The sequence below is a fragment of the Diorhabda carinulata genome, chromosome 12 (genome assembly GCF_026250575.1).
Source record: "Diorhabda carinulata isolate Delta chromosome 12, icDioCari1.1, whole genome shotgun sequence".
In the NCBI taxonomy this organism is placed as follows: domain Eukaryota; kingdom Metazoa; phylum Arthropoda; class Insecta; order Coleoptera; family Chrysomelidae; genus Diorhabda; species Diorhabda carinulata.
The window spans coordinates 2,922,417-2,947,454 of NC_079471.1; the positions used below are offsets into that span (position 1 = coordinate 2,922,417).

Genomic DNA, 25,038 nt, shown 5'->3' on the forward strand with positions numbered 1-25,038 from the left:
TTACACCTTAATAGAGTAATCCGATCAAATACTATTCAGCTACCTCTGTAATCAAGCTTTGCGTCTCTATATCTTCGAAAGCGGTTGCGAAGATAGCTGGAAACTTAGAAACTTGGTAAACCAAAACAAATTCTACATATCTCTGAATATACATCGATTCCCTTTTTAAGACGATGTAGAATATTTTTTATCATCTTTGACTGGAACCCCCGACAATTCCTTCGTCACAGTTATCCTCAATCGATTTATGAAAAGAAATCAGTGGTAGGTCGATAGATCCGGCGAATAGGGTGGCTGTGCTAATACTGGAACTGCTTCGAGTCTCTGAAGACGACAAGTTGAGTATCAAAACGCACGTCAGACAGTGTAATTACTAATGCCCAACGTTTCCCCAAATTTTGTGACTGTCAAAAATAGGTATCTGTGATATATTGTCAAATCTATTTCCATAGATCCATATTTTCCACTAAATCTAGAGAAAATGGCGAATTAATAGATTTTTGCCATTATAGCTGCATTTCTTAGTCAAATTATCATCAAATTGTAGCTGGTATAATATCCAAAAAAATCGTCATCACTCTATTGGTTAACAAACCCATTTTGTCTTCGTTTGGCGCTGGTTAAACTTCAAAATACTCATTTTTTGATTGTTTCTTGGTCTCTGATATGTCTTGGTGGATACTCGGTTCGTCCACATTTACCAAACGGTGCAAAAACTTATCTAAATTGAGATTGAATAGCGAAGTTCTCACACAATTGCGTTTCTGGTCAAATACGGCACATATAATGCGAAAAGCACCAATTGATCATTCAAAATTGAACCATTTAGGAATACATACGGCTTCCACAATCTCCGATCTCCAACCAGACAATACTACATCGTAAATTTTTTCAATAGTTTTGAGTGTAAAGCGTCGAAAGTTCCTTGAGATGGTTTTCGTGTTGTTTGTTTGTCAAATTACGACCTTCTCTCAAATTTTGTCAGGAATGGAATGACGGATGCTTGTTAATGGCATCAGAGTCAAAATTTCACCGAAAAAGCTGGAAATTACAAATTACAAATGATCAAGTTTCGTAAAACTTTTGAAATCCATTACAACTTATATTCTATTTCTAATAATTTCATGTTCAAACATTTAATGATTTCCTTGATTAAAATGGTTCATTAATTTTGAAGTTTCGTTATTTTTGTAAAATTATAATTATAAATAAACTAATGCTGAAACTACATTCAGTATCGTAGCTTTCTGTTGCAAGTTAAACTTCAAAAATGAAGTTTTTAATCACTGCATCGATTTTACTGGTTATTGTAGCTTCTGCTACTTCCTCAAGAGTACGTAAGTATAAAAAAAAATTGTCTAGGTATAAAGTGTGTTCACACCTTTTTTATTTTTGATATTTCGAAAAGTAATTATTGTCTATAATGCAATATTACGATTTCTTTAAAATATTATAGGTTTTGAGGATTCTAGCAGACAACAAATAGAAGAAAGAGCCGGAGAAGGTTAGTATTTTCAAAAAACGGACTCATACGTTTTGATTTTTATTCGCAAACTATAAATTTCGTAAATAGTTAATCAAATAAACAATGATATAAATTAAACAACAAGTCAACGTCTAACTTAACTAACTTGAACTCAAATTTTAAATAATACATTGAAATAAGTCTTATAAAAGTTAGAAGTCGATGTATAATCGTTTCAATCTTTTGTATACTATGAAATAGTTTAACATTTAGACTTTAAATGTTGATGAATTGGACTAAATGTAAAAGACACTCCAGTATACATTCCATGTAAAATAAAAGACACTCCAGACCACACCTCTACGTAAATAGTTATTATTAACGGAAAATTTGTTACAAAAAAAAATCGTTACTCAACATCTTTCATAACTATCACATGAAATATGCAACTGTAAGTTGTAAACCTGCAGATTTTTCAATAAAACATGTCTTTCAATAGAAATTGTTATGTTTCAAAGCGGTTTTCTTTGAGTTTCATAAACTCAAGATTCAAACTTGAAACATATGTTGTATAGATACAGATACTTTCTGATTTTTTTCAGTATTTTTCAAGCAAATACTGCCATCTCTAGGTCATGTATAGGGTCCTTCACGACGAGCTGAATCGATATGTATTAGGGAAAGTACTGCGACTAATGTTCTGAAAATTTGCTTCCGTGGGTTTTCCGAAATACTCGTTTCAGCTAAAATAATTTCAGTTTTGTTATACCGGAATTGGGCTCGTTTAATAACCCCGTATATTACCAGCGAATTGAAATAATCTTCATTAATAAATCCTAATGATTAACACTTTTACAACGCTTAAACTTCAAGCTATTTTCACTGTTTGTTTTTTTTTTTGATATGTTTTTTTGTCGCTCCAAATAAACGACAATTAAAAGCCAAGTTTCTACAAAAACCGTTAATTGTGGATATATGAATTTACTAACGAAGTATCTTAATTTAAAACGTAAAATCCAATGGTAAAGAGAAAAATGAGGGTTGCCATTTGAAAAAAATAAGTTTTCGAAGTTTTTATATTTTCTGAACACCCTATATAAATTATTGTCAAGATTTTCACAGATTTTGAAAGCTGTAAATGTTATTTGTCCAAACCCCAAAAATATTAGACCTGAATCACTTAAACTTAGAAATATAATTTTTTTAGTGGAGGACTGCATGTGTCCAAAAATTTCGAAAATGTGAAATAATTAAAAAATGGCGAACCTTAGGCATACAATGCCTCATATAAAGTTATGTTGAAATTTTGCGTAGATTTCAAAAATTTAATAAAAACCATAGCATTCCGTTTAAAATAACGAAGTTTGGGTCCACTTCCGGTATAACCGGAAGTTTTAGGAAACTGAAATTATTTTAGTTGAAACGAGCATTTCGGAAAATCGATTCAGCTCGTTGAGAAGAACCCTGTACTGTACATGAATTTATAGCATGTTAACTCAATATTTGCACCCCTTGGATTTGTTGTTATTGAACAAATACATCATGCCAGTGCCACAAAAAATTATTTTTCGACGCCATGTCTGTCAATGTCAAAAATTGCACTGTCAATATTCCTTGTAAATGACATTTGACAATAACATAATGAGATCTCATAACATACACGTGCGTTTTGAGAAGAAAACTTAAACTTCTTGGTGTGAATAAATTACAATCAAATCTTTATTTACGTAAGACTTTATTTGGTCCATTTACACAAATTCAGTCAATTAAAAAACTTTTAGCATTAGCGAGACATATTTAGGATTGAAAGAGTGATGCCCCTAAATGTAGGCAGCACATTATGCAATTAAGGACACGTTTTCTTAAGTAGCATGCATAAATGGGCGTGGAGAAAGTATAGTACGTTACACGAGTAACAAACCACTCATTATCTGAAAACTTATGTTTGTATGAATCTAATACAAATGTGAAAAAAAATTATTATTTTTACAGGTTTAAATTAAAAATTGAGGTTAGAGAAGTTTCATTAAATTTTCCAATATGCGGGGTTTTGTTTATGCATCAAGCCATTTTGCAATAATAGAAATTAAAAACTGTGAAAAAAATAGACTATACTCAGTAGATCAGTATCCAGTGCTACAAAAAAATCATTTTTCGACGCCCTTGTCTGTCAATGTCAAAAATTGCACTGTCAACATTCCTTGTAAATGACATTTGACAATAACATAATGAGATCTCATAACATACTCGTGCGTTTTGAGAAGAAAACTTAAACTTCTTGGTGTGAATAAATTACAATCAAATCTTTATTTACGTAGGACTTTATTTAGTCCATTTACACAAATTTAGTCAATTAAAAAACTTTTAGTATTAGCGAGATATATTTAGGATTGAAAGACTGATGCCCCTAAATGTAGGCAGCACATTATGCAATTTAGGACACGTTTTCTCAAGTTTTCTTAACCACTCATCATCTGAAAACTTATGCTTGTATGAATCTCATACAAGTGTGAAAAAAATTTTTATTTTTACAGGTATTGTGGACTTACTACAAGCGTTTTCAAATTTATTAAAAAATATCATAGGAATATTGGATGGTAACTCGTCTGTGCAAGATTTGGTCACCGCAATCCAGGGACTAACAAATACCGTGGGAAAAATGGTGAATGTACAGGAACTTGTTAGTTATATTCCCTTCATAGGGTCGTATTTAGTACCAGTTGTTGGTGGTTTAGCGACAATAGTAGGAGATTCGACAATGTTGGGTGGTTTACTATCACAAGTTTTAATAGGTCCCAGTAAGTAGAAAATTTTTACTTAAAAGACATTCAAAATATACCTGAAAGTAAAATTATGATAGAGAGGTTGCATTGAACAAAAGTCCAGCATTAAATATGATACGAACAAAAGTAGTAGTCTACTCGATAAATTAATCAATAAGTCCCGTTCTAATAAATAAAAAAACCTTCAATCAGACCAACGCTTTTCCAAAATTTAAATGCTATTTTCACGTAAACATTTTTCTTTGGTGTTTAAATAAGCTTCCTCGCAGAAATGTTTTTAATAAGACTTTGATTTTAACGAAATCACGCATTATTTTGGTGATGAATTGTATTTGTATACGTGGTCCTCTCTTTGTGATTATTTTTTCCAATTGGTCAAATAATATACGAGGTCTGGCTATTAAATAACGAGACTGCACGTCTAGAGGTCGCCCTAGACGAAGATATCTTGTCTATGCACGTTTCAAAACACGTTTCCGTCACTATTATAGTATTTGTGCAGTAGAGGTTTGAAACGAACGCGTTTTCTTTTCACCATATGTGAACAAAAAACAGGAGCAATGTATCAATCTCAAATTTCTCATTAAATTGAAAAAATCTCCGACTGAGTGCTATAAATTGCTATGAGGATAATTCTCTTTGTCGTGCGCGTGTTTTTGAGTGGTGTAACTGCTTTAGTGAGGGCTAGATGGCACTGAAGATGACCAGCGCACAAGTCGCCCTTCAACTCCGGAAACAGTGATCAAAATCAACCAAACTGTGCGTGCAGATCGTTAATGAGCATTCGGATGATTGCCAAGGCTGTAAACGCTGATAAAAAAACGTTTAGAAAAATTTTACAGGAAAAATTACACATGACAAAAGTCTGTGCGAAAAAATCTGATCCCTGACCAAAAGCTCTTGTGTGTGGCGAGGGGAAGTGACTATATTGAAGCGATGCATTCGAATGTAGAATAATTTTTATAATAAAACCCTTTTTCGTAACCAGTCTCGCTATTTATTAGCCAGACCTCGTACAGTCACATTATATTCAGTTACATGTCAATACTTGAATAGTTAATGTTATGTCACTGGTCAATCAATAATTTTAATACGAATGTTCCAAAATACATTTTTTAGGAATGTCTTAATATATACTCAATAAATAAAAGCAAAGACAGGTACTTACTTTCAATGATGCCAAAACATTTATATTGTTGTTAATTAACTTTTCTTTCTGTACTGATAATAATATTTCTTATTTCAAGAGTGTCAAATTTGTGAAAGAAGAATTTTTTAGTATTGTCAAAATCAGCTGAAGCACATTTAAAAATTGCCGCCGTGGGGTAAACAAAACAGTTTCTGTATAGTTTGTGACGTTATTTACTGGATTTTAGACCTTATTATTTAGTAAATAGCTAAATAGGTAAATATGGTCTGAAAAGCAAGTAAACTGGTGGAAGCTAAGCAGGATTCTGACTGAAACTCGTCTAATTCAAAAGGGGTTAATTTCACCTAAAGCTTCAAGTGATCCTGTACGTTTCAGCTGCCATTGGGTTATCATTTTGCAACTTTAAAAATAAACCCACTCGTGTTTGATAAACTTGAACGAAACAGTAGGAATAAATATCCAAAAAAAACTAAGTATTATAAATTTTATGAATTGCTTGGAAGCCTGCTAGCAAACTGACTAAATAATCAGTTTCAGCTGTAATTATGTCACTGAAATAGTTCTAAAAAAGTCGAATATTTACCCCACGGCCGTCATTTTGACTTTATTCACGTCAGTGATAATGAAATAGACCCATTTTTGTTTCAGGTTACTCTTAACCGACGTTGAGTCAATATAAAATAGAAAATTTCTCTAATTTAAATGAAACTCAGTTTATATCATGTTAATCTAGTCGTAAACAATCTCTCCAGCAAAGCCCTATAAAGATTCATTGTAAGTAATTAAACGGTTTTAAATATTGTATTGTTTCATTGCGGACATGTTTTTCGAGATTTCATTACTACCTATAAATGAGGTTAAAACTTTAAAGAATTGGATAGTGAAAAGAAACACAACGTTTACTGTAATTTATTTACTGAATAATGACAAAAATCAATAAAAAATCAATAGCATATTATTCACAAGTGTATAATGAAGGTGAAGTTTACTGCCACAACGCTAGTAACTCATTATACGCGAGTAGAATACTAAACTGTATCCACGGCTACTAAATATTTTTGTCGGAGTTTTTATTCCATATACAATATATTAATGTTCATTTGAATAAAGTACATAGTTATCGAAAATTATAATAATAGTATATCTCCATAATAAATATAGGCATATATGCAGACCATTTATGTCCATAGACTTGTAATTTCTCTCCACTTCTTTGCTTTTTCTCCTCAGCTCTGGATGTTTCTCTTTCTAAGGTCTTCTTCCAACGTTTCCCTTCCCAATCGTTTTTTTGGTCTAACTCTTCACCTCTCGCTCTCTGGTATCTTCCACGCAACTCGTTCCAAGAGGCTGTCTTCGTCCATTCGTTCTAAGTGACTTAGCCTGATTGGTGCCTTATTGAAAAGTGTATAAATTTCATGGTTTGATCTTTTGATTTTTCTCTCCCAGATATCCAATTTCTGTTTAGTTTTATTCGTCATTATCCAAGTTTCACAGGCGTATTTTAAGGTGGGTCTCAACATCTTACAATATGAAGCCATTTGACTTTTCTTGCATAAAATTTGAAGAGGAAACTTCAGTAGATCTCTAATTTCTGATAATGTTGAAGAAAAGTCACTTTTATTTCCTGTATCAATTTTTGGTTGGTTTTTAAACATAATTTTACATAAGAGAGAAATCTAAACACGCAATAATGTTGACAGTTTTGAGTCAAGTTTATTCTGTTTCAAAAGCTATTTCAATTTATGAATTCTTTCACAAACCATGGAACGTTAAGAAACAGATATACGTCAAACACTTTTATGTTGTTGACAGCTCAATGTTAATGTTCCATGCCTTCGAAATGGAGGTCCCGGTTTCGATTCTGGCTTAGGACAATTTGTTTTTCAATTTTTTATTTTCTATGTGTCCAGAACTTAATTGAAAATATTTAATAGTGTTTTACATGATAAAATTATAAAGACGGAAAGAAGTCTATCGCTTTCGCCATATGTCAACTGTCGTTTGTTATGTGTCATATATCGTTGCCGTTATAAACGAAGTAATACTAGACTACGCTTTCAATAGAATTCGTATTCCAATATTGGAAAGATTTACAAAGAAAGTTTTGGTCCTTTTTAATTTCTTGTACTCCTTCCACCAAAATTGGAACAACTTTTCAATATAGAAAATATATATTTATTCAGTAGTCTCGAATTACTAAGTCTATGGTTGCCGCTATCTGTCGACTGTTCTGTGTGTGCTATGTTGTCTAAAATAGCACCTGTCGTGTTGTCTATGATCCACAAATCATCTACCGTGATGTGTCACCCATCACTTGTCAACTGTCGTGTATGTTGTGTTGTCTATGTATCTATGTGTTACACATATATGTAATACTCCTATATGGACAGTTCTTATGGGAAAAAACGTCTCTACGTTACGGTTCCGATATATTTTTTCTCTCGTTCGAGACACTTTATCTATACTGCGCACGCTTCATGCGCGCAAAAGATGCGCATAAGTAACTAAAGCGCCCGGAGGAGAAAGAAAACGATACACTATTTGTTTCACTCAGTCGGAACACATTCCATTTATAAAAACTGTCCATATAGGACTATCCAAAACTACTAATAAACTGGAACTGGAATGGAACAAACTTATTTGTTGTAGAACAAACTCGACTGAACTAACTAATTGCATATTCATAGAAAATATAAATATGATATTATAACCTGAGCAAAAAAAAGTTATAGAAACATTATTTTTTTTAATATTTTTCAAAATTATTTGTGGAATTGTAGAAAGGATAAACTGATTTCATAATAAAAACAAAATAATTACGTATTAGTAGTTGAATGTGTACATAGTTATTTATTGCTTATTTCTAAACGCTTTCCAATGTATTTTTCACATTTATAAATGAGAGTACCCTCTACGGAAAAGAATATTACTCGGGTCCATTGGATTCTCGATCACCCAGGTTCGATTGTACAAGAATAAATTAAATATTTCAATGAATATATCGTTTGCCAAGATCCAATTCTCCAAAAAAAATGTCATAATCGAAAAACCATCTCAACCGAATAAGTCAATTGGTATTTAGAAGAGTGAGGATGATACAGTAGAGAGGGTATATATAGGGACTCAAAGTTGATTTGTAATTTGATTATTTCACAGTTTCATCGTCGGTGTATCCCGAAGAAGAATCATGAAATTTTTGGTGAGTACCTTTCACTTGTTGACCTTTAATATTTTATATAAACATCGATTTCTTGATTATGTAAAAGTAGGTGGGTCTTTGTTAAATTATTTATGCATTTACCGGCAGATGGTATGTTAAAAATTTCAAACTTTTATTTGACATTATTGAAAACGAAAACAGAAAAATAAATTGTTATTGAAGATACCATTAAATTAGAGACTTTATTAAAAAAAATTGAGTTATTTTTTGAGGTTTCATTTATTTCATGTCATTTACATTGTTTTAAAATAAAATTTATATTATAGTACCAATACATACAGGGTTTCTCAAAATAAAACATTTATGGTTAGAAATTTTAACCCAATAGTTTATTATTAAGTATTCGGATGCACAATTTACTTTTAATCGATTTGTCGCATTATACTAAACATTTTATAAAACAGAGAAACAAAATCGAGTGGTGTAAAATCTGGAGTTCATAGTGACCAACTACAACTGAACCCAACGATTGTGTATCAATTTTAATATACAATTTACTTTTTTTTCTAAAAGTTAATAATAATTTCCTTGGAATCGGAATTTTCTGACATTGTCGTACAACACTTTGACAACCAGTGATACCAACTTGGGAGCCGTCTCTCAAATTTAAAAGAGAAACATTGAGAAAGGCTCTTTTCGGTAAAATATAGAATGTTCTGGACATTTTATATTGACAATAGAGTCATTAAATATAAATACACGTTATTCTCTATGATATGCTTCAAAACTATTCATAATTAGATCTCAAACAAGGGTGTATAAAGTTGAGGTTAGGGGAAAACTATTTCAACGGTTGACATGACTGATAACCACTTTTATCACGTGGCTGATAACGCAGTGATGACAGCCTAGGAAATTATCACCAGTACCAGTACCCAAAATCTAGGGATTTTTCGACCTCTACGAATTAATGAAACTGTATTTCACTAAATTACTGTTTTCATAACTGTACACAAAAATTTAAAATATACATAAAAAATTGATATACAAACAATTATCCATAGTGTTTCGATTTAAGAGATATATAAAAAATATTCATTCGAAATTAAAAACTAAAGTGGTTAGAGCCGAATTACAAATTTGTCCTTGAATAGAAATTGCTAAATAAAGCCTGAGTATGTATATCAGATTCATTCACAACTACTTTCTTTAGAATAAAAATGTCCATAATTATTCTTAAATTTAATAAGGAATTTTATTGTCGCCTACCGAGGACACCAACTTCATTATTCCAAATTTCAACACTAACCTACCAACACCGGTGTTCGTAAATTCAAATGACGATACTAAAATTGGTAATCAAGTTTCATTATTTGTCACCGTTTAGTGGGACTGAACTTCAAATAAATTGCGTAATGGCAATAACCTGTTTTATTAAAGGTAGGTTTTACCAAAAGGAATAAAACTTTATAAATTTGGAGCTGTGACAAATCACGTATTCACATTGATAGGTACCTATAGAATTAATTTTTTTCGTGATAATTTACTTTGATTTTCATAGAAAAAAAGACCTAAAATCAAGAAATGATGACGGAATGTCTAATATAACATGTAATTTGAATAATAACTAATATTGTGTTTTAAAAATCATACAAATGTATTCTGTTGTGTGTAAATATAAAAGCTGGTTATCGAACCTTCCTACAACCATTTTTCTATGTTTAGACATTTTTGACGTGTCAAGTCAACGGTCATTGTACTATTGTGCATTTTATCTATGTTTACTAAGGCGCTTTCTATCGTTTTCTAAATTTATGAATAAATAGTGAATTTCTTGTGTAACTTCATAAATAGTTTGATTTAATTAAGTTCTACGTTTACTGGAGAAATATTTCCAATATTTACAATGTGTAATATCACAAGTAAACAGGAATTGACCGTTGAGAGAGAAAGTTTCAAATCGCAAGGTGATATATCTTTTTTTTTTCTAATTTAAGTTTTACATAAAAAAGTGAAAGGATATTTTATCAATTTTTTTGCAAAAACAAAAAAAAATGTTGATTTTCATATCTGCTGAATAGAATAATCTATTCCAAACTATTTTATTCGCGTATAAACAATAAAACAACGTTAATGTTCAAAAATTTTATTATAATTAATATTAGTAAACTGTTGTTTCGTCGGTAAATTCCTAGGTGCAGAGCAACATGAAAAATGAACTGAATTTTCGTGAAGAAAATGGGTCAAACTTCAACTTTTACTTCAATGAGATTTAAAAGTACACTACAATATCAAAAATAGTTGTCCTAACATGTTCTATTAACAATATAGTTCCAAAATTTGTCAATATGATCAGAATTGGAAAAACTAGAAACTATCAGCTATTAAAACACAGAAAAAACTGTTTAATTATGGAACCTGTTAGGAAATCACCAGTGAAAATTTCTAGAAATCGACAAGACATGTAATTAAGAATAAAGTTCATTAATTTCACTTTAATATGCAAATGTTATCAGTCGACAAAGTTTTATCAACACTTAATTCACCAGGATTAAAGAGAAACGAAATTATGGAAAGTTGAACATGAATTAAATTTCGTTTGAGAGAGACAGAATCTTATCAGCATTTGAGGGAAAAGTAGATATTGGATGTTGAAGGAATACAACAATTAAAAACATATTCTATCTAGGGCACGGAGGAGTACAAACTAATGTCAAGACAAACCAGTCAAAAAACTTATTTTTTCAGTATATTGAAGTGCCATTTAAGAGACTCCAATTAGGAAAAACTGTCATTTATTATTACCAATATTGGGAGTCCTTCATTCTTCTCAATGTTGTACTTTTCTCCTCCAGTTTCAGACGCCTAGTTCTTTTAAGTCCTGTTCTTTGTCATCCTACAATCTTATACATAGTTGTCTGACTTTTGCTACCAATGTTTTTGAAGGGTATTTGAGTCAAATAACGGTTTTAATTGCAACTAATTTCGTTATAGTTTTGAGTCAATACAGTATTATTAAAATTTTGTAATTACTGTTCCTCAATTGAGATTATTTAGTCACAAATAAGCGGATATTAGAGTTTATTTTGGAGACACTCTATAGCATTATTATTGCTTTCAGTTAGATAAACATTAAAGAAATTTACCTTGTGTGAATCAAAGGAGTGTTTAATTTACATTCTTAGATGAAAATACGTTTCAAATTAGATATTTGTGTTGGTACCTAACCCAAATTCAACAGTCATGTTTTCAATTTCTTGAGGTTCAAACCTAATTTACAATAGAATGAAATGTAATTTCAAAAGTGAAAATAACCTTTATTGAATATAACCATCTTAATATCTATCATAAATCTGCATTCCATTTGAGTCAAGGTTGTCGGAAGGAAAGAATAAAGAGTTTAAAATACCTCAATAAATATTACATAACCTGAAATGATAGATCTTGTTTTTTAATTTGTTATTTTTCTATTGAATAATGCTTTTGGGTCGAGACTGGTTTTTGTGTCAGACAATTAACATCTACTAAATAAACTGTTGTGAAGAAAACATTTCTAATTGTTCTCCTTTTTGAAATATACAGTGTGAAACAGATATTTGGAATAAATATAATGACAAATTTTTTATGTAAAAAAGTTGAATGAAGACTTGACCTGATTTTTTTTAACAAAGAATTGAAATAGTGGCCATATATTAATTTCGAAAAAATGAGAAACAGTTCAAGTAAATTAACACAAAGTGCGGGTAGCTTTAAACAAAATGGCGGTCTGGAATTACGAAGTTTTCTATTTAAACTTTTAAATTTATTAATGAAGAATCTAATACATTTTCTTAAAAATAAAAGGTGAGCGGAATGTTTAGAAAATACAATCCTGAATGTATTCACACGACTTCTGACATTTTCTATATGTAAACAACTTTAATCTCCATAAAATACCTACAACTAAATCCACTTTACTGCTTATATAACTAAAATATATCGATTATTTTCTTCACCTTTAACCCAGTTGATTACGTTTTCGCTTGTTCGAATGATGAGACATTATTCATTAAGAATTACATAACCAACAAATCAAATTTGAATTCGAAATTATTGTTACAATTAAACGTAAACGTCCGTGTATCGAATAAGTTGATACTTTTTAAAATTACTTTTCAAAAAAGTTTTAAATTATTCTAAAACTATATAATATATTAATTTTTGCCTACATTTTTCATAAAACTTTTATTGACCTAAGAAGTAGCAAAGAAATAATCTAAATATTGAAATTTTATTAACTAAAAATTGTTGTAAAATACAGTGTGGTGGTTGTAGTAATACGCCGTTTATTTTGTTTGAGAAAGCTAAACATACTTTGTTTAGTTGAATTTGATTTTCATTGCAAATCTAATAAAATCAAAATAAGTCCAATATTTCAGATAACCAACAAAAAGGACTAGTTGAAACTAATTTAATTAGTAGTAATATATCACAAAACTTTTGATCCTCTGCCCCTTGTCACACATTGTCAAAACAAACTGTTTATTGAAAAATATTTTTTGTTGTATGTTTTAGATTGTTTTTGTAGTGGTGTTTGGAGCCTGCTTGGCGAATCCACAAAGGCGACCTCAGTCTTATTACGACAATAATCAAGACCAACAACAAAACACTGCACAAAATTACCAAGACAATACTGCGCAGCAGTATCAACAAAATTTGGTCCAAGAACAACAAAATGTAGACAATCGTCGGTATCAAGAACCTAACGAAAAAGTTATTAAGTTCATTCCGATTATCAGATTTGATAAAGAACAAGGAGAAGATGGTAGTTACAAAGCATCGTGAGTATTTTTATAAATAAGTAAAGTAGATGAATGTTTTTTTATAATTGAACTTGGATTGAGTATAAAAAGAAAATTGATAATTATTTTTATAACAAATTGAGAATAAAAATAAAAAATTGTTTTTGCACTATTGTACATTTCTATTATTGTTCTATTAACTTCCTCATTAAAAAATGGACGAAAATGCACCTTGTGTTGAGTACTAGGATTCCATTATTTACATTTTCTTTATCTGTTTATTCTTATTAATAATATAAAAACATAACCTACCTTTGTTTTCTCAACCACTTCAATCAAAATATATTTATGATACATAGAATAATTATAAAACATAAAGAAAGCAGCTGTAATTGAAATTTTTATTAATGTTCATTTATTTTTAAGTTATGAAACCGGAAATAACATCATTGCAGAAGAAGAAGGATATTTAAAAGAACTTGGACCGGATCCTGAAGAAGCCGGAAAAACCATCAAATCCCAAGTACAACTAGGTCGTTTTACTTACACTTCCCCAGATGGAACAGTTATTGAAACTAAATACACTGCAGATGAAAATGGTTTCCACGCTGAAGGTGATCACTTACCAACACCGCCGCCAGTTAGTCCCGAAGTACAAAAAGGACTAGACCTCATTTTCGCTGGAATTAGAGCGCAGCAAGTACGAAAAATTAAATACTCATTCATATTCAATAATATTTATTCGTCCAAAAAAATATATTTCGATTAATTCCACAACACAAATATTCATTTATATGATACAATAGCCAAGATATTAGAACAGTAGAATAAAAACTGGAAATTTATTGATTTATAAGAAAAAAAGGCAAAACAAGCCAAAACTTATTTATTAACATTAAATTCTTCTAATGTAATGTTAAAATTCACTTAAAAAATTTATTCTACTGCCTACTCTACTTAGTTTCTGAAAACTTTCTTCGAAACTAGTAGTTCTTTTGCTCTCGGCCCTTTAATAAACTCTTGATCATGTACTGGCTTCGATTTGGATAAGTCTTCCTACTCAATTCACATAACAAGCCCTTCGATGTTGTAGTGTCTTGCTTTTAAGGAGTATTTGATAAGTTGTTTCATCTTATAACAAACAGAATCACTTCCCAATACTTTGAGGTATCCATAATGTCCTGTTGGTTGAACGCATCCGTCCAATCCCTTCTGGTAATATTTTCCCAGTATTATCTTCGCTTGTTTTAGCTCTAACATGTTGTCGAACCAGTCCAAACTTTTTTTCCCTATTTTTTCCAATATTGTATCAGTGCTGACCAAAAAAGGTCTCTAGTCCCCCCAAAAATTGATTGGGATTGCTTCTTACAAGCTATTTACATTTCTTTATATTCCTGTCTAGTTTTTTTAATACGCCTAAGATTCCTAAACCATTCTGGAATTAATTACAGAAGATCTCGGTACTATAATGGCTGCCTGGTTATACCACACGGCTTTTTCATCATTCTATATTGAATTATTTGGTCCCAATAGGATTTTGTTGTGATACATACATACAAATAATTTTTTTTTATTTGTTTGAAATATTGAATTGATTTTCAGGAAGCTGATGCCCGTAGACTGCAAGAACACCCTGAGCTAAAAGACAGACCCCAACAATATGACGATGGACAATACAGACAAGAGCTACAATAATTTAACAAAATAATAATCTTGCATGTACATTCTGTGATTTCATTATTGTTTTTTCAACAACCCATTTTTTCTTGTAGAGACTGAATAAAAAATCATTGATTACACCGTGGGTAACAACTTGAAATAACAAAAATAAAAATTTTATACCAACAGATTACTTTGTTGATTATTTCCCTCCTGAAAATAGTCAAAGAAAATTCAGTTATTTATTATATATTCTTCTTTTCCCTTTGTAGCTTTTATACAGCTACAGAATATTTTTCTGCGCTATATGAATGTTGAAAAAGCTCAAGACAAGAATTTACAAAAACATCAGAATTTTAGATAAGAGGTTGTAATAATTGATTTCTGTGATCCTAGAGTCCTAAAATTAAATTAAACGATAGAAAAAACTATCATCATCTACTATAAACATCAAATAATTGGAATAGACTACTAGAGACACCTATACAGATGAGAGAAAAGACATCGGAACAGGAAATGAAAATGGAATGAGGGAACAAAGAAGAGAAAGTAACACTAGGGATAGAAACGTGGAATGGCCAGACATAATGCAATATTAGATGGAATGTATTCGGGTGTTATTTTGGTAAGGCTTATTAATTTTTTGGAATGTTAGATTATTTTTAATGCTGTACAAGACAGTATCGTAAGGTTTTTGGAAAACTATGAAAACTGAGTCATTTGGAACTTCATATTCACACCCCATTCTTAGCGTTTACCCTCAGAGTGAAAATATAGTGACTGATCTTAACCCGAACAAGTTCTTTCAACCTTCTTTAGCCTCTAGTCATTATTTTGTAGATTGTATCTAGTGGCATAAATTTTTATTTCTTTGTGTGCCCTTTCCTTCTTCGGATCATTTTATATGCATGGTCCTCTTGCTCAGTTTGTATTTTATCGTTTCATTTGGAGTAGCAGAACTAAGCAAAATAATAGGATACAAAAGAATAGAGTGATTGGATCATTTTTGGAGACGGAAGAATCCACAAAAACAGAATTTTATATAAAAAGTTGTAAAATTTGATTTGGGTGATCCTAAAGTCCTGAAATAAATTAATTAAAACCCCAGTATGTTCAGATGTTAAAACATACACTAAAATATGTACTATTATAAATTGAACGCTATACTACAATGTCTCGTTGAAATTTTTTTATAATATTAGAAATTTTGAGATAAAAAATATGCTTTAGGATTTTAATTAACTATTAAAATATGATTATTGATAACATTTCGATATCTGAATAAATTTTACAATATAATTAACTTAATAATAAAAAAATTGTATAAAAATATTCCTATAAAGTATAAGGTCACTTATCAAGATTCTCTTTTAATTAATTTTATCAATATTGGTCCATCTGGTTTGTTGATAACAGTAGATTTCGAATCTAATTTACCCCCCTCCCATATAATACGGAAACTTCTAATAAGCTAAAAATAATAAGATATATTAATTTTTTTATAAAAATATTAAACCAATATCTTTACAAAGGTACCAGAAACAAAAAAAAACTGTTTACTACCACTCACAACTGCACTATCTGGTCTTAAAGCCTTTTATAGATCACTATTTCATATCCGGCTCGAAGGACCAGATAATATTTGGCTGAGAACCTACACAAAAATAATCAACTTACTTTTAGCAATAAGATAATCATATTCTGTTCTGCCAATCTTCTAGCGATACAAGCTCTCGGTCCATGTCCAAAAGGAAGGAGCAAAAACGGATGCGGTTGTTTATATAAAGGATTACTTTTGATCCACCTTTCCGGTAGAAACGTTTCGGGTTGAGGAAAATATTTCTCCAACTTACAGGATATTTGATTTTGTGTCACCATTGTCGTCTACGATGAATTAAATAGTTTCTCATTGTTTTAAAATTAATTATACAACTTACACCGGCCGGTACACAATAACCAGAGAATTCAGTGTCTTTTGGTAAAATTCGACCTATTCCAACAGATATCGGTCTCAATCTGAGAGATTCTTTGAGTACTGCTTTAGTATACACTGCTTCGGTAAGCATTTCTGATGTCACTGGTGTAGATTGACTTGGTAATAATCGACGAGCTTCTTCATAAATATTATCTTGAACTCTAGGATGAGTCCCAATATGATGAAGAAGAAAACCTGTAGTATATGTTGACTGGAATAAAAAATTTCATATTAAATTATCTGAAAAAAATAGATGCAATTATTGTAGTAAAAAAACAAGATAAAACTTACTGAATAGAATTAATGAAAGAAAAGAAAAAGTACAGAGTTGGAATAAGAGGGGAAACATCTATTTAAAATAAAAAGGGAGAAAATATGGTGAGGTTGAGAAAGCAGTACATAATTCACAATAGTTCCAAGGGCTTTATTCTGAAACCTTCAGAGGATATCAATGCTAGAGTTACTTGCAGTACCATAGAAATTAATCCTGTAGGTCCATAAGGGTTTAAAAATTATCTTCACAAAAAGTTACCAACCAAAATGAAGGAGAAAACGTACTAATTAAGCTTCTTCATTTTGTATAAGTGCTTCAATATATGTATCAATATATACCGAACTTGGGGTACATCAATACAAATTTCAATTTTTAGCTCTAATATTTTTTTATGATAAAGTTAATTTCATTTTGAGGAATAAGTTGAATAGATTTTACTTCTTAAATTGGATTTTACTGTCATCTGGTTCCTTTTATATAACTAAAAACACATCAGACTCCCCCAATATCTTCCAACCAGATGCATTTATAATTTGTAAATAAGTCTTCTAGTTCCAATCCCGATTATTATAATAAAATTATAGAGATTTAATAGAGGGAAAAACCTTTTAGAAAGGAAAAGGGAACAAATTTGGTAAGTATAAGTGAGTAGTAGGTAGTGATTTACATAAAAATTGATTTTTCATTAAAATTAAAATGAATATCTTCTAATTAAATGCATATATAGATAAATAATTCTTACAGTATCAATTCCTGCTAATAGAAAATCACAGACAACACCAATGATATCCTTGAAATCCACTTCGGGGGATAATAAATAAGAGTCCAATAAAGATGGATTATTTTTATCTTGATCCCTAAACAAAGACATCTTGAGAGAAATTAAATCTATAGCTACCCTATAAAAGAACAATTATTATCTGAAAAGTGTCAATTTTTTGTTAACTTACTGTTCCATAAATTCCTGCGTATGTTTTAGTTTCTTATATAAAGGAGTATCAAATTTTTGCCATAAAGCTGGTATCATGTCAGTTTTTAAAATACAAGAATTAGTTACATAAGCAGCTCGAATTAGTTCAGATGATCTTGAATCTTTTCGTCTTTCGTGTACAGAAAAACTATTGAATCTTATATCTAGTGTATTCTGACCCGTTACTGAAAATAATAACTAAATACACCCCTGAGTTATATTGATATTTTTAATAGGAATAGAATAAATTATAACTATCAGGGTTGGACAAATTCTGATTTAAAACTGACTGAATTAATTATTTATTTATGGAGCATAAGGAAATGAAAAAAAGCCTTGGACTTATTAAGGCCTGAACCCTGGTAACTATTATATTTATTTTTTTCTTCACTTAAAAATTACTTGCATTCTAAAAATAGCCTTGATAATTCAGGTAAAAAGTCTAAATTTGGATATTTTCTCATGGATTCCAACATTATTAACCATTCTTGTATAATATTATCAGAACCATTCAAAAATCGTTTAACGGATTGCATGCTACTCAACCCTCTTTGGAATACACTACGAATGCGAAACCACTCTGGACCATTCCTTGAAAATAATTTATTAAAATTAAATTATATTCCTTACCTTACATATTGCTTACGTTGGTAATAAACCTCCAGAATTATACACATTCGGTCTATCTAAACGAAATTTTTCTAATGCTAAATGACTTCTTCGTTTTGGATGTTTTCCTTCGTTCCTAAACAAAGTTTCTATATCTTTTGGATCGAATAATAGCACGATATTAACTCCGGGTACCATTTCTTCTCTAACTAGAGGTCCAAAGGCTTTATATTTTTTAAAACCATTATGGTGTAATTCATCGAATCGATACTTTCCTAAAAAAAAAGTTTCTCTTGATGAAGAACGGTATTTTGTTCATTTGAATTACAAGAAATGTGAAAATCGTACTTTTAACTTATAGTATTCGGGTCTAGTACAATTTCAATTATAATTTTTAATGAAACTTTACCAATTAGAGGAAAATACTGATAAAGTGTTCCAATAGCCGGCAGTGATCGGGGACCTGGAATCGTTTCAAAAGTATGTACATATTTTCTAGATGGGTTATTTTTTCTAAGCCTTGATTTACTATGGAATAAAAAATTGCTTTTTCTACTTAAATGCATTGTGAAAATGATAAAATAAATTAACCTAAAAATACTAAAAATTACATAAAATTTACTAAGCTACGAATTCGTGCGTCCCGCACATGCTCAAAAATTAAGTAAAATATATTTGTATGACGCTTGCGTACAACGTCCTCAGTCTATAATGTGCCGAAAATCCATCAATGAACCTTAAATATTTTTTCAAATATATTTCATTCCCTTGTGGTATAATACGTTCACGTCATTGAATATTCCCTTCCCATATCATTAGAACAATTTTGAATATAGAACTGTAAGATAGTGCTAAATTTCCCACAAATCTATACTTTTCATACGCTTTAATGTCAGTAAAATTTTTAGTAGTTTTGCATATTTCAATTCGCAATAGAAAATCAAAGTTTTTTTAATATACCCATTCATTGTAATGAAATATGAGCAAAATACACACGAAAATAATAAAAAATGTATAAGCAGAAAATATCTGTTTCCAACTTCTATCAATCAATGTCTATGGAACATTTATGGGCGCCACTGAACAAAACAGTGGTGCCAATTTGTAATTATATGCAAAGACTCCGACTACCGTAACCTTAATTCAAAGTTGATAAATTCTAGCTTAAAAATGATTTAATGTTTTAGTTTTTCAATCAATTTAAACTCTATCAGTTTTTCACTACAAAGCATAAATCTGTCTTATGATATAAATCAAAAATGTTTTCGTAATTGTATTAATTATTAATACTATTCCACTGATATAGTCTTTTTATCATATTTGCAACATATTTCCAAATATAATTAATGAAAAAGATTAGTTATAGAAATTTGCTACGATATATCAAACTTTTTTGTATCGGACATAGAAGCATTAGACATTAAAAATTTAAATTTTTAAATGGCAACACTGGAGCAAGTTCATCCTTTTTCTAGAACATCTCGAATTTTATAAAGTCGCTTCTCGTGTTGCCGGTGTGCTCAAATTTAATAAAAAATTGTAATTTCGTTAAAAATTTCACTTAAAGGTAATATTTTGAAGCTTTTAATTTTATTAAGAACCTAATTTTATTCACATTATGTAAAAATTAACTGCATTAAATCAAATATACATTATCGCCATGTGCTTTTTTCCTGAATATTCTGATTGTTTCGTAATATCGTAATTATATCAAATATTTTTTTGCCGCACTAAGAATTTACTTGTCAATATATTTCAATACTTGTATTGTCACGTTACCCTTGATCCCAGTTTTTAGAATAAAATCAAGTGAGTTGTAATTATTTTCAATTTCTGTCAAAAAACAAAATTGAGTCAAAAGTGATTTTACATTTTCAAATAATATTTTCTACCGCTCTTTTATTTTTCGAATATAAAATAATATAATTTGCAGATGTATCGTCTACCTAGCACTGTGCGCTGTGTGGCCCTACGCAAAGCCCAACAATATAATCAAGTTCAAAGATGGTATGCCAAAGATGTGAGGTTCGGATCAGAGGTCAGAGCTCTCATGCTCCAGGGGGTTGACGTCCTCGCCGATGCCGTAGCTGTGACCATGGGACCAAAGGTTCGTTTCTTATCTATTCAACATAACCTCAATCATCTTAAGTTAGAATTCTTTTTAAACATGACTTTTGAAGCTATCAAAAAGGATCGTCAAAAATTGATGTTTGTTAAATTAATTTCACATTTTTATAGGTCTTACTGCAATATATAAATATAAATTTATAAATTTGATTACTAATATTATTAAGTAATTTTGATTTTGCGTAATTATGTAACTTATTTAACTGTTTATAAAAACGGGTGTAAATCAGTTTAAATCTAAAAATTATGTAAATTTGTATTTATTCTTTCTAAAAATGATTGAAGAAGTTATAATCTTTTGGTGGGGCAAAGTTAACCTCATTTTTATGTATCTACCAAATGGTTTTGGTTCTGGGGCTGTTAATATTTTAATGAACACACTATTTACACTGCACAACTGTATTTGGTATAAATATGCCAAACAGCTCCAGAAATTTTAATTATTAGATTCTTGTAATCATTTTATATTACCATATCCACACCGTGGGTAATTACATGTTTAAATAATTTTTTTCCAAGAAACTATTATGAATTGTTGAATTGGGATATTTCAAACATTGTTATATCTGCAATGAGCCCCTTTTTGTGCAGAATAGTGTAGGAAAATAATTTCTGTGATTTTTCCAATTGAAAATGAATATTGACATATTAACCTTAACTTCCTTCTCTTCCTTTTGTACTAATACCAGATATGGTAGATAGTGACATGAAAATAATTATCCTAATTTATTAGAACTTCTTAAAGGGTGTCTTTAGGTTTGGACATACTACCAGCTCCAGCAAATGATGTATATAGCTCTATGCCACATTATATAATTTGAAAATTTTATGATAATTAATGGGTAAAATGGATGATTTTAAATATTTGAAATTAATATTTGTTGTTTATATCACCTTGAAACTGTCTTATTTACATGATATCTATAGGGCCGAAATGTAATTATTGAACAATCATGGGGCTCACCAAAAATTACCAAAGATGGAGTTACAGTTGCTAAAGGAGTAGAGCTTAAAGATAAATTCCAAAACATTGGAGCTAGGTTGGTGCAAGACGTTGCTAACAATACCAATGAAGAAGCGGGTGATGGTACTACAACTGCTACTGTTTTGGCACGTTCTATTGCCAAAGAAGGATTCGAAAATCTAGGAAAAGGAGCTAATCCGGTTGAAATCCGTAAAGGTGATTATTATATTTGAACCAAATTATTTTGTACCACAGTTTTTATAACTTTCAATGATTATAAAAATGGATCCAATTAATGATAATAAAGTGATTTCAATATTTTATGAGAATATACATAAATAATTTCTATCACAAATAAATGAAATTTTAAGAAAATCGATACAAACATATTTGTTTGAAGGTATCATTATGGCAGTTGAGGTAATAACAAAAACTCTAAAAACCCTTTCCAAACCCGTTACTACTCCTGAAGAAATCTGCCAAGTCGCCACTATATCCGCTAATGGTGATAGTTCGGTGGGAAATCTTATTGCTGATGCAATGAAGAGAGTTGGTAAAGAAGGTGTCATCACAGTTAAAGATGGTAAAACTCTCAATGATGAATTAGAAATTATCGAAGGAATGAAATTTGACAGGGGATACATATCACCATATTTCGTCAATACAACTAAAGGTAAATTATTTCAAGTATATGTCTGAAACGGTTAAGAATTAAATGATTTTAGGTGCCAAAGTTGAATACCAAGATGCTCTACTTTTATTAAGCGAAAAGAAAATATCTTCTGTGCAAAGTATAGTACCTGCTTTGGAATTGGCCAATGCTCAAAGGAAACCTCTTATAATCATCGCCGAGGATGTTGATGGAGAAGCTTTAACCACTCTTGTAGTCAATAGGCTTCGCATTGGTTTACAAATTGCTGCTGTGAAAGCTCCAGGATTTGGTGACAACAGAAAGGCCACTCTCCAAGATATTGCAATCGCCACTGGTGGTATTGTATTCGGGGATGATGCTAATATTGTCAAATTGGAAGATGTCAAACTATCAGATCTTGGACAAACTGGAGAAATTGTAATAACCAAAGATGACACACTAATTTTAAAAGGTAATTACTAATTAATTAGAAATTATGTATTATCTAAATAATATTTAATTAACAGGTAAAGGTAAAAAAGATGACATCGATAGAAGAGCAGAACAAATCAGAGATCAAATTGATACCACCACATCTGAATACGAAAAAGAAAAACTACAAGAACGTCTCGCTAGATTGGCTTCCGGAGTTGCGTTACTGAAAGTTGGAGGTAGCAGCGAAGTTGAAGTAAATGAGAAAAAAGACAGAGTAACCGACGCTTTGAATGCCACAAGGGCAGCTATTGAGGAAGGTATTGTACCCGGAGGTGGCACGGCTCTTTTAAGATGTAGCAGCAGCTTAGATGAAATTAAAGCTGCCAATAAAGACCAAGAAGTTGGTAAGTTTTTTTTTCAGTATAATTGATATTTGTAATGATTACCATAATTTTAATTTTTTCATCACATTAACCAATAGATAGTAGGGATATCTAGATATTTGGAAAAGTATTTTATGTATTAATTTACATACCAAACAATTTTTTATAAAATGAGCTATGATCATAGACAAATGATGTAACCTTAAGATATCAGTCCATAAACTTTAACCATTACCAATCAGTATTAATTTTTTTTAGGAATTCAAATTGTAAAAAGAGCCCTTAAAGTACCTTGCATGACAATTGCTGCTAACGCCGGTGTTGATGGAGCAGCTGTAGTAGCCAAAGTTGAGCAACAAAGTGGAGACTATGGTTATGATGCTCTTAACAACGAATATGTAAAAATGTTTGAACGAGGAATCATTGATCCCACAAAAGTAAGTTGAAAACCTCAATGATTGTAGTCAATGAATATAATTGTATTTGTTGTAGGTTGTTAGAACTGCAATTGTAGACGCATCCGGAGTAGCTTCTCTCTTGACGACTGCCGAAGCAGTAATCACAGAAATACCTAAAGAAGACGTTCCGATACCTACTGGTATGGGTGGAATGGGCGGTATGGGAGGCATGGGAGGAATGATGTAAATGTAGTTCTTTCCATAAGTGGACTGTTTAACAGTTAAATAAACTCAGTGATTGCCTTGCAAAGACAAAGCAAAAGACGTCTGTCAAAAAAGTTCCATTTTCGTATTTGGCAGACAAGTGTGTGTGTGTTTTTTTTTTAAATTAGAATTTATTATTTTGATACAATAATTCGTGTGTAGTTTTATTATTTGTAACACGAATTGAAAATTTGTGTGAATGAGAAATTAGAAGTCTCGTATATGGCGGTCGAAGGTGGTTTATTTTTCGTAAATGGTACTTTGAGTGTTGTTTGTGGAATCCTCTTTGGTCGCCGAACTGATCTGCATTTAGAATGTTTGAATATAATTATATAATGACTCTCAAATGTACCTATATTGTTATAAATATATTGTTATGTGACTTTTTATTTTGGTTGTTTTATTAGGACACAGTTTGTCAACATTGATAATATTTTCAATTTTTCATTGCTCTTATTAACGCAATAACCAATTGCATTAAAATCACTAATTTAAAATACAAAGTTGTCTCTTGAAGGTATAGAAAATGTAGGCTTTATAAAAAAAGTTTTACTTCTGGAATTATGTTAAAAAAATCTCTTAGAGAGGTAATTGGCAGTCAATGTGTTAACAAAAAGTCCCTAGCTTGCCTCCTGCCTTACCTCATGGTGTCTACGATGTTACTAGCTTTCTGTAGATTTCCTGTAATCTGGTGAACCCCAAATTAGTGACTTCAGGAAACGATGAAGTCACAGCTTCCCTTTTCACGTAATCTAATTGTTTAAAATTACCAATTTCACCTCAATAATAGATTCATATAACTGTAATGGAAACTGTACATAAGACATAAAACATCCCTACAGGTCGCCAAACAAATTAAATCAACCCAATCCAAAAATCAGAAATAATATTTGAAACCCAACTTATTTTCCTAATTTCCCTATTTATTCCTTGGAATTTTATAAATTAATTTTTTCAATTTATTCATGTGAAACTATAAAAAATTAAATCGATACAATCTAAAAATTGTG

The 25,038-nt window shown here is 30.6% G+C and overlaps 4 protein-coding genes across 4 annotated transcripts; 3 read left to right on the forward strand and 1 right to left on the reverse strand.

The window, feature by feature from the left end:
* The first annotated feature begins 1,225 nt into the window (after positions 1 to 1,225).
* Positions 1,226 to 6,195, forward strand: LOC130900242 (uncharacterized). The gene is made up of 4 exons (XM_057810746.1): positions 1,226 to 1,337; positions 1,457 to 1,504; positions 4,000 to 4,263; positions 6,047 to 6,195. The coding sequence occupies exons 1-4, from the start codon at positions 1,271 to 1,273 to the stop codon at positions 6,055 to 6,057; spliced, it is 390 nt and encodes a 129-aa protein (XP_057666729.1). The 5' UTR covers positions 1,226 to 1,270; the 3' UTR covers positions 6,058 to 6,195.
* A 2,364-nt stretch (positions 6,196 to 8,559) lies between these two features.
* On the forward strand, positions 8,560 to 15,188 carry LOC130900240 (endocuticle structural glycoprotein SgAbd-1-like). Its single transcript, XM_057810744.1, has 4 exons — positions 8,560 to 8,597; positions 13,113 to 13,378; positions 13,766 to 14,039; positions 14,942 to 15,188. Exons 1-4 carry the CDS (start codon positions 8,586 to 8,588, stop codon positions 15,032 to 15,034), a joined length of 645 nt encoding a protein of 214 aa, XP_057666727.1. The 5' UTR covers positions 8,560 to 8,585; the 3' UTR covers positions 15,035 to 15,188.
* LOC130900239 (cytochrome P450 302a1, mitochondrial-like) lies at positions 14,061 to 19,731 on the reverse strand. The gene is made up of 8 exons (XM_057810743.1): positions 19,236 to 19,731; positions 18,864 to 19,101; positions 18,624 to 18,808; positions 18,198 to 18,402; positions 17,990 to 18,146; positions 16,936 to 17,184; positions 16,676 to 16,882; positions 14,061 to 16,469 (listed from the first exon to the last, which is right to left on the reverse strand). The coding sequence occupies exons 1-8, from the start codon at positions 19,390 to 19,392 to the stop codon at positions 16,356 to 16,358; spliced, it is 1,512 nt and encodes a 503-aa protein (XP_057666726.1). The 5' UTR covers positions 19,393 to 19,731; the 3' UTR covers positions 14,061 to 16,355.
* Positions 19,732 to 20,256: 525 nt separating this feature from the next.
* Positions 20,257 to 24,417, forward strand: LOC130900245 (heat shock protein 60A). Its single transcript, XM_057810748.1, has 8 exons — positions 20,257 to 20,393; positions 20,760 to 20,933; positions 21,881 to 22,133; positions 22,318 to 22,590; positions 22,643 to 23,020; positions 23,076 to 23,387; positions 23,625 to 23,803; positions 23,859 to 24,417. The coding sequence occupies exons 2-8, from the start codon at positions 20,760 to 20,762 to the stop codon at positions 24,009 to 24,011; spliced, it is 1,722 nt and encodes a 573-aa protein (XP_057666731.1). The 5' UTR covers positions 20,257 to 20,393; the 3' UTR covers positions 24,012 to 24,417.
* The last annotated feature ends 621 nt before the right edge of the window (positions 24,418 to 25,038 follow it).

Coding starts and splice junctions, on each gene's coding strand:
- LOC130900242 (XM_057810746.1), top strand. CDS start 1,271: ATGAAGTTTTTAATCACTGCATCGATTTTACTGGTTATTGTAGCTTCT. Junction 1,338..1,456: donor TGCTACTTCCTCAAGAGTAC/GTAAGTATAAAA, acceptor AAAATATTATAG/GTTTTGAGGATTCTAGCAGA. Junction 1,505..3,999: donor AGAAGAAAGAGCCGGAGAAG/GTTAGTATTTTC, acceptor TTATTTTTACAG/GTATTGTGGACTTACTACAA.
- LOC130900239 (XM_057810743.1), bottom strand. CDS start 19,392: ATGCATTTAAGTAGAAAAAGCAATTTTTTATTCCATAGTAAATCAAGG. Junction 17,185..17,989: donor TATTAGCAGGAATTGATACT/GTAAGAATTATT, acceptor TTTTTATTCCAG/TCAACATATACTACAGGTTT. Junction 16,883..16,935: donor GTTATTGTGTACCGGCCGGT/GTAAGTTGTATA, acceptor AATTCATCGTAG/ACGACAATGGTGACACAAAA.
- LOC130900240 (XM_057810744.1), top strand. Junction 13,379..13,765: donor GATGGTAGTTACAAAGCATC/GTGAGTATTTTT, acceptor TTTATTTTTAAG/TTATGAAACCGGAAATAACA. Junction 14,040..14,941: donor CTGGAATTAGAGCGCAGCAA/GTACGAAAAATT, acceptor ATTGATTTTCAG/GAAGCTGATGCCCGTAGACT.
- LOC130900245 (XM_057810748.1), top strand. CDS start 20,760: ATGTATCGTCTACCTAGCACTGTGCGCTGTGTGGCCCTACGCAAAGCC. Junction 20,934..21,880: donor CTGTGACCATGGGACCAAAG/GTTCGTTTCTTA, acceptor TGATATCTATAG/GGCCGAAATGTAATTATTGA. Junction 22,591..22,642: donor TTTCGTCAATACAACTAAAG/GTAAATTATTTC, acceptor AAATGATTTTAG/GTGCCAAAGTTGAATACCAA.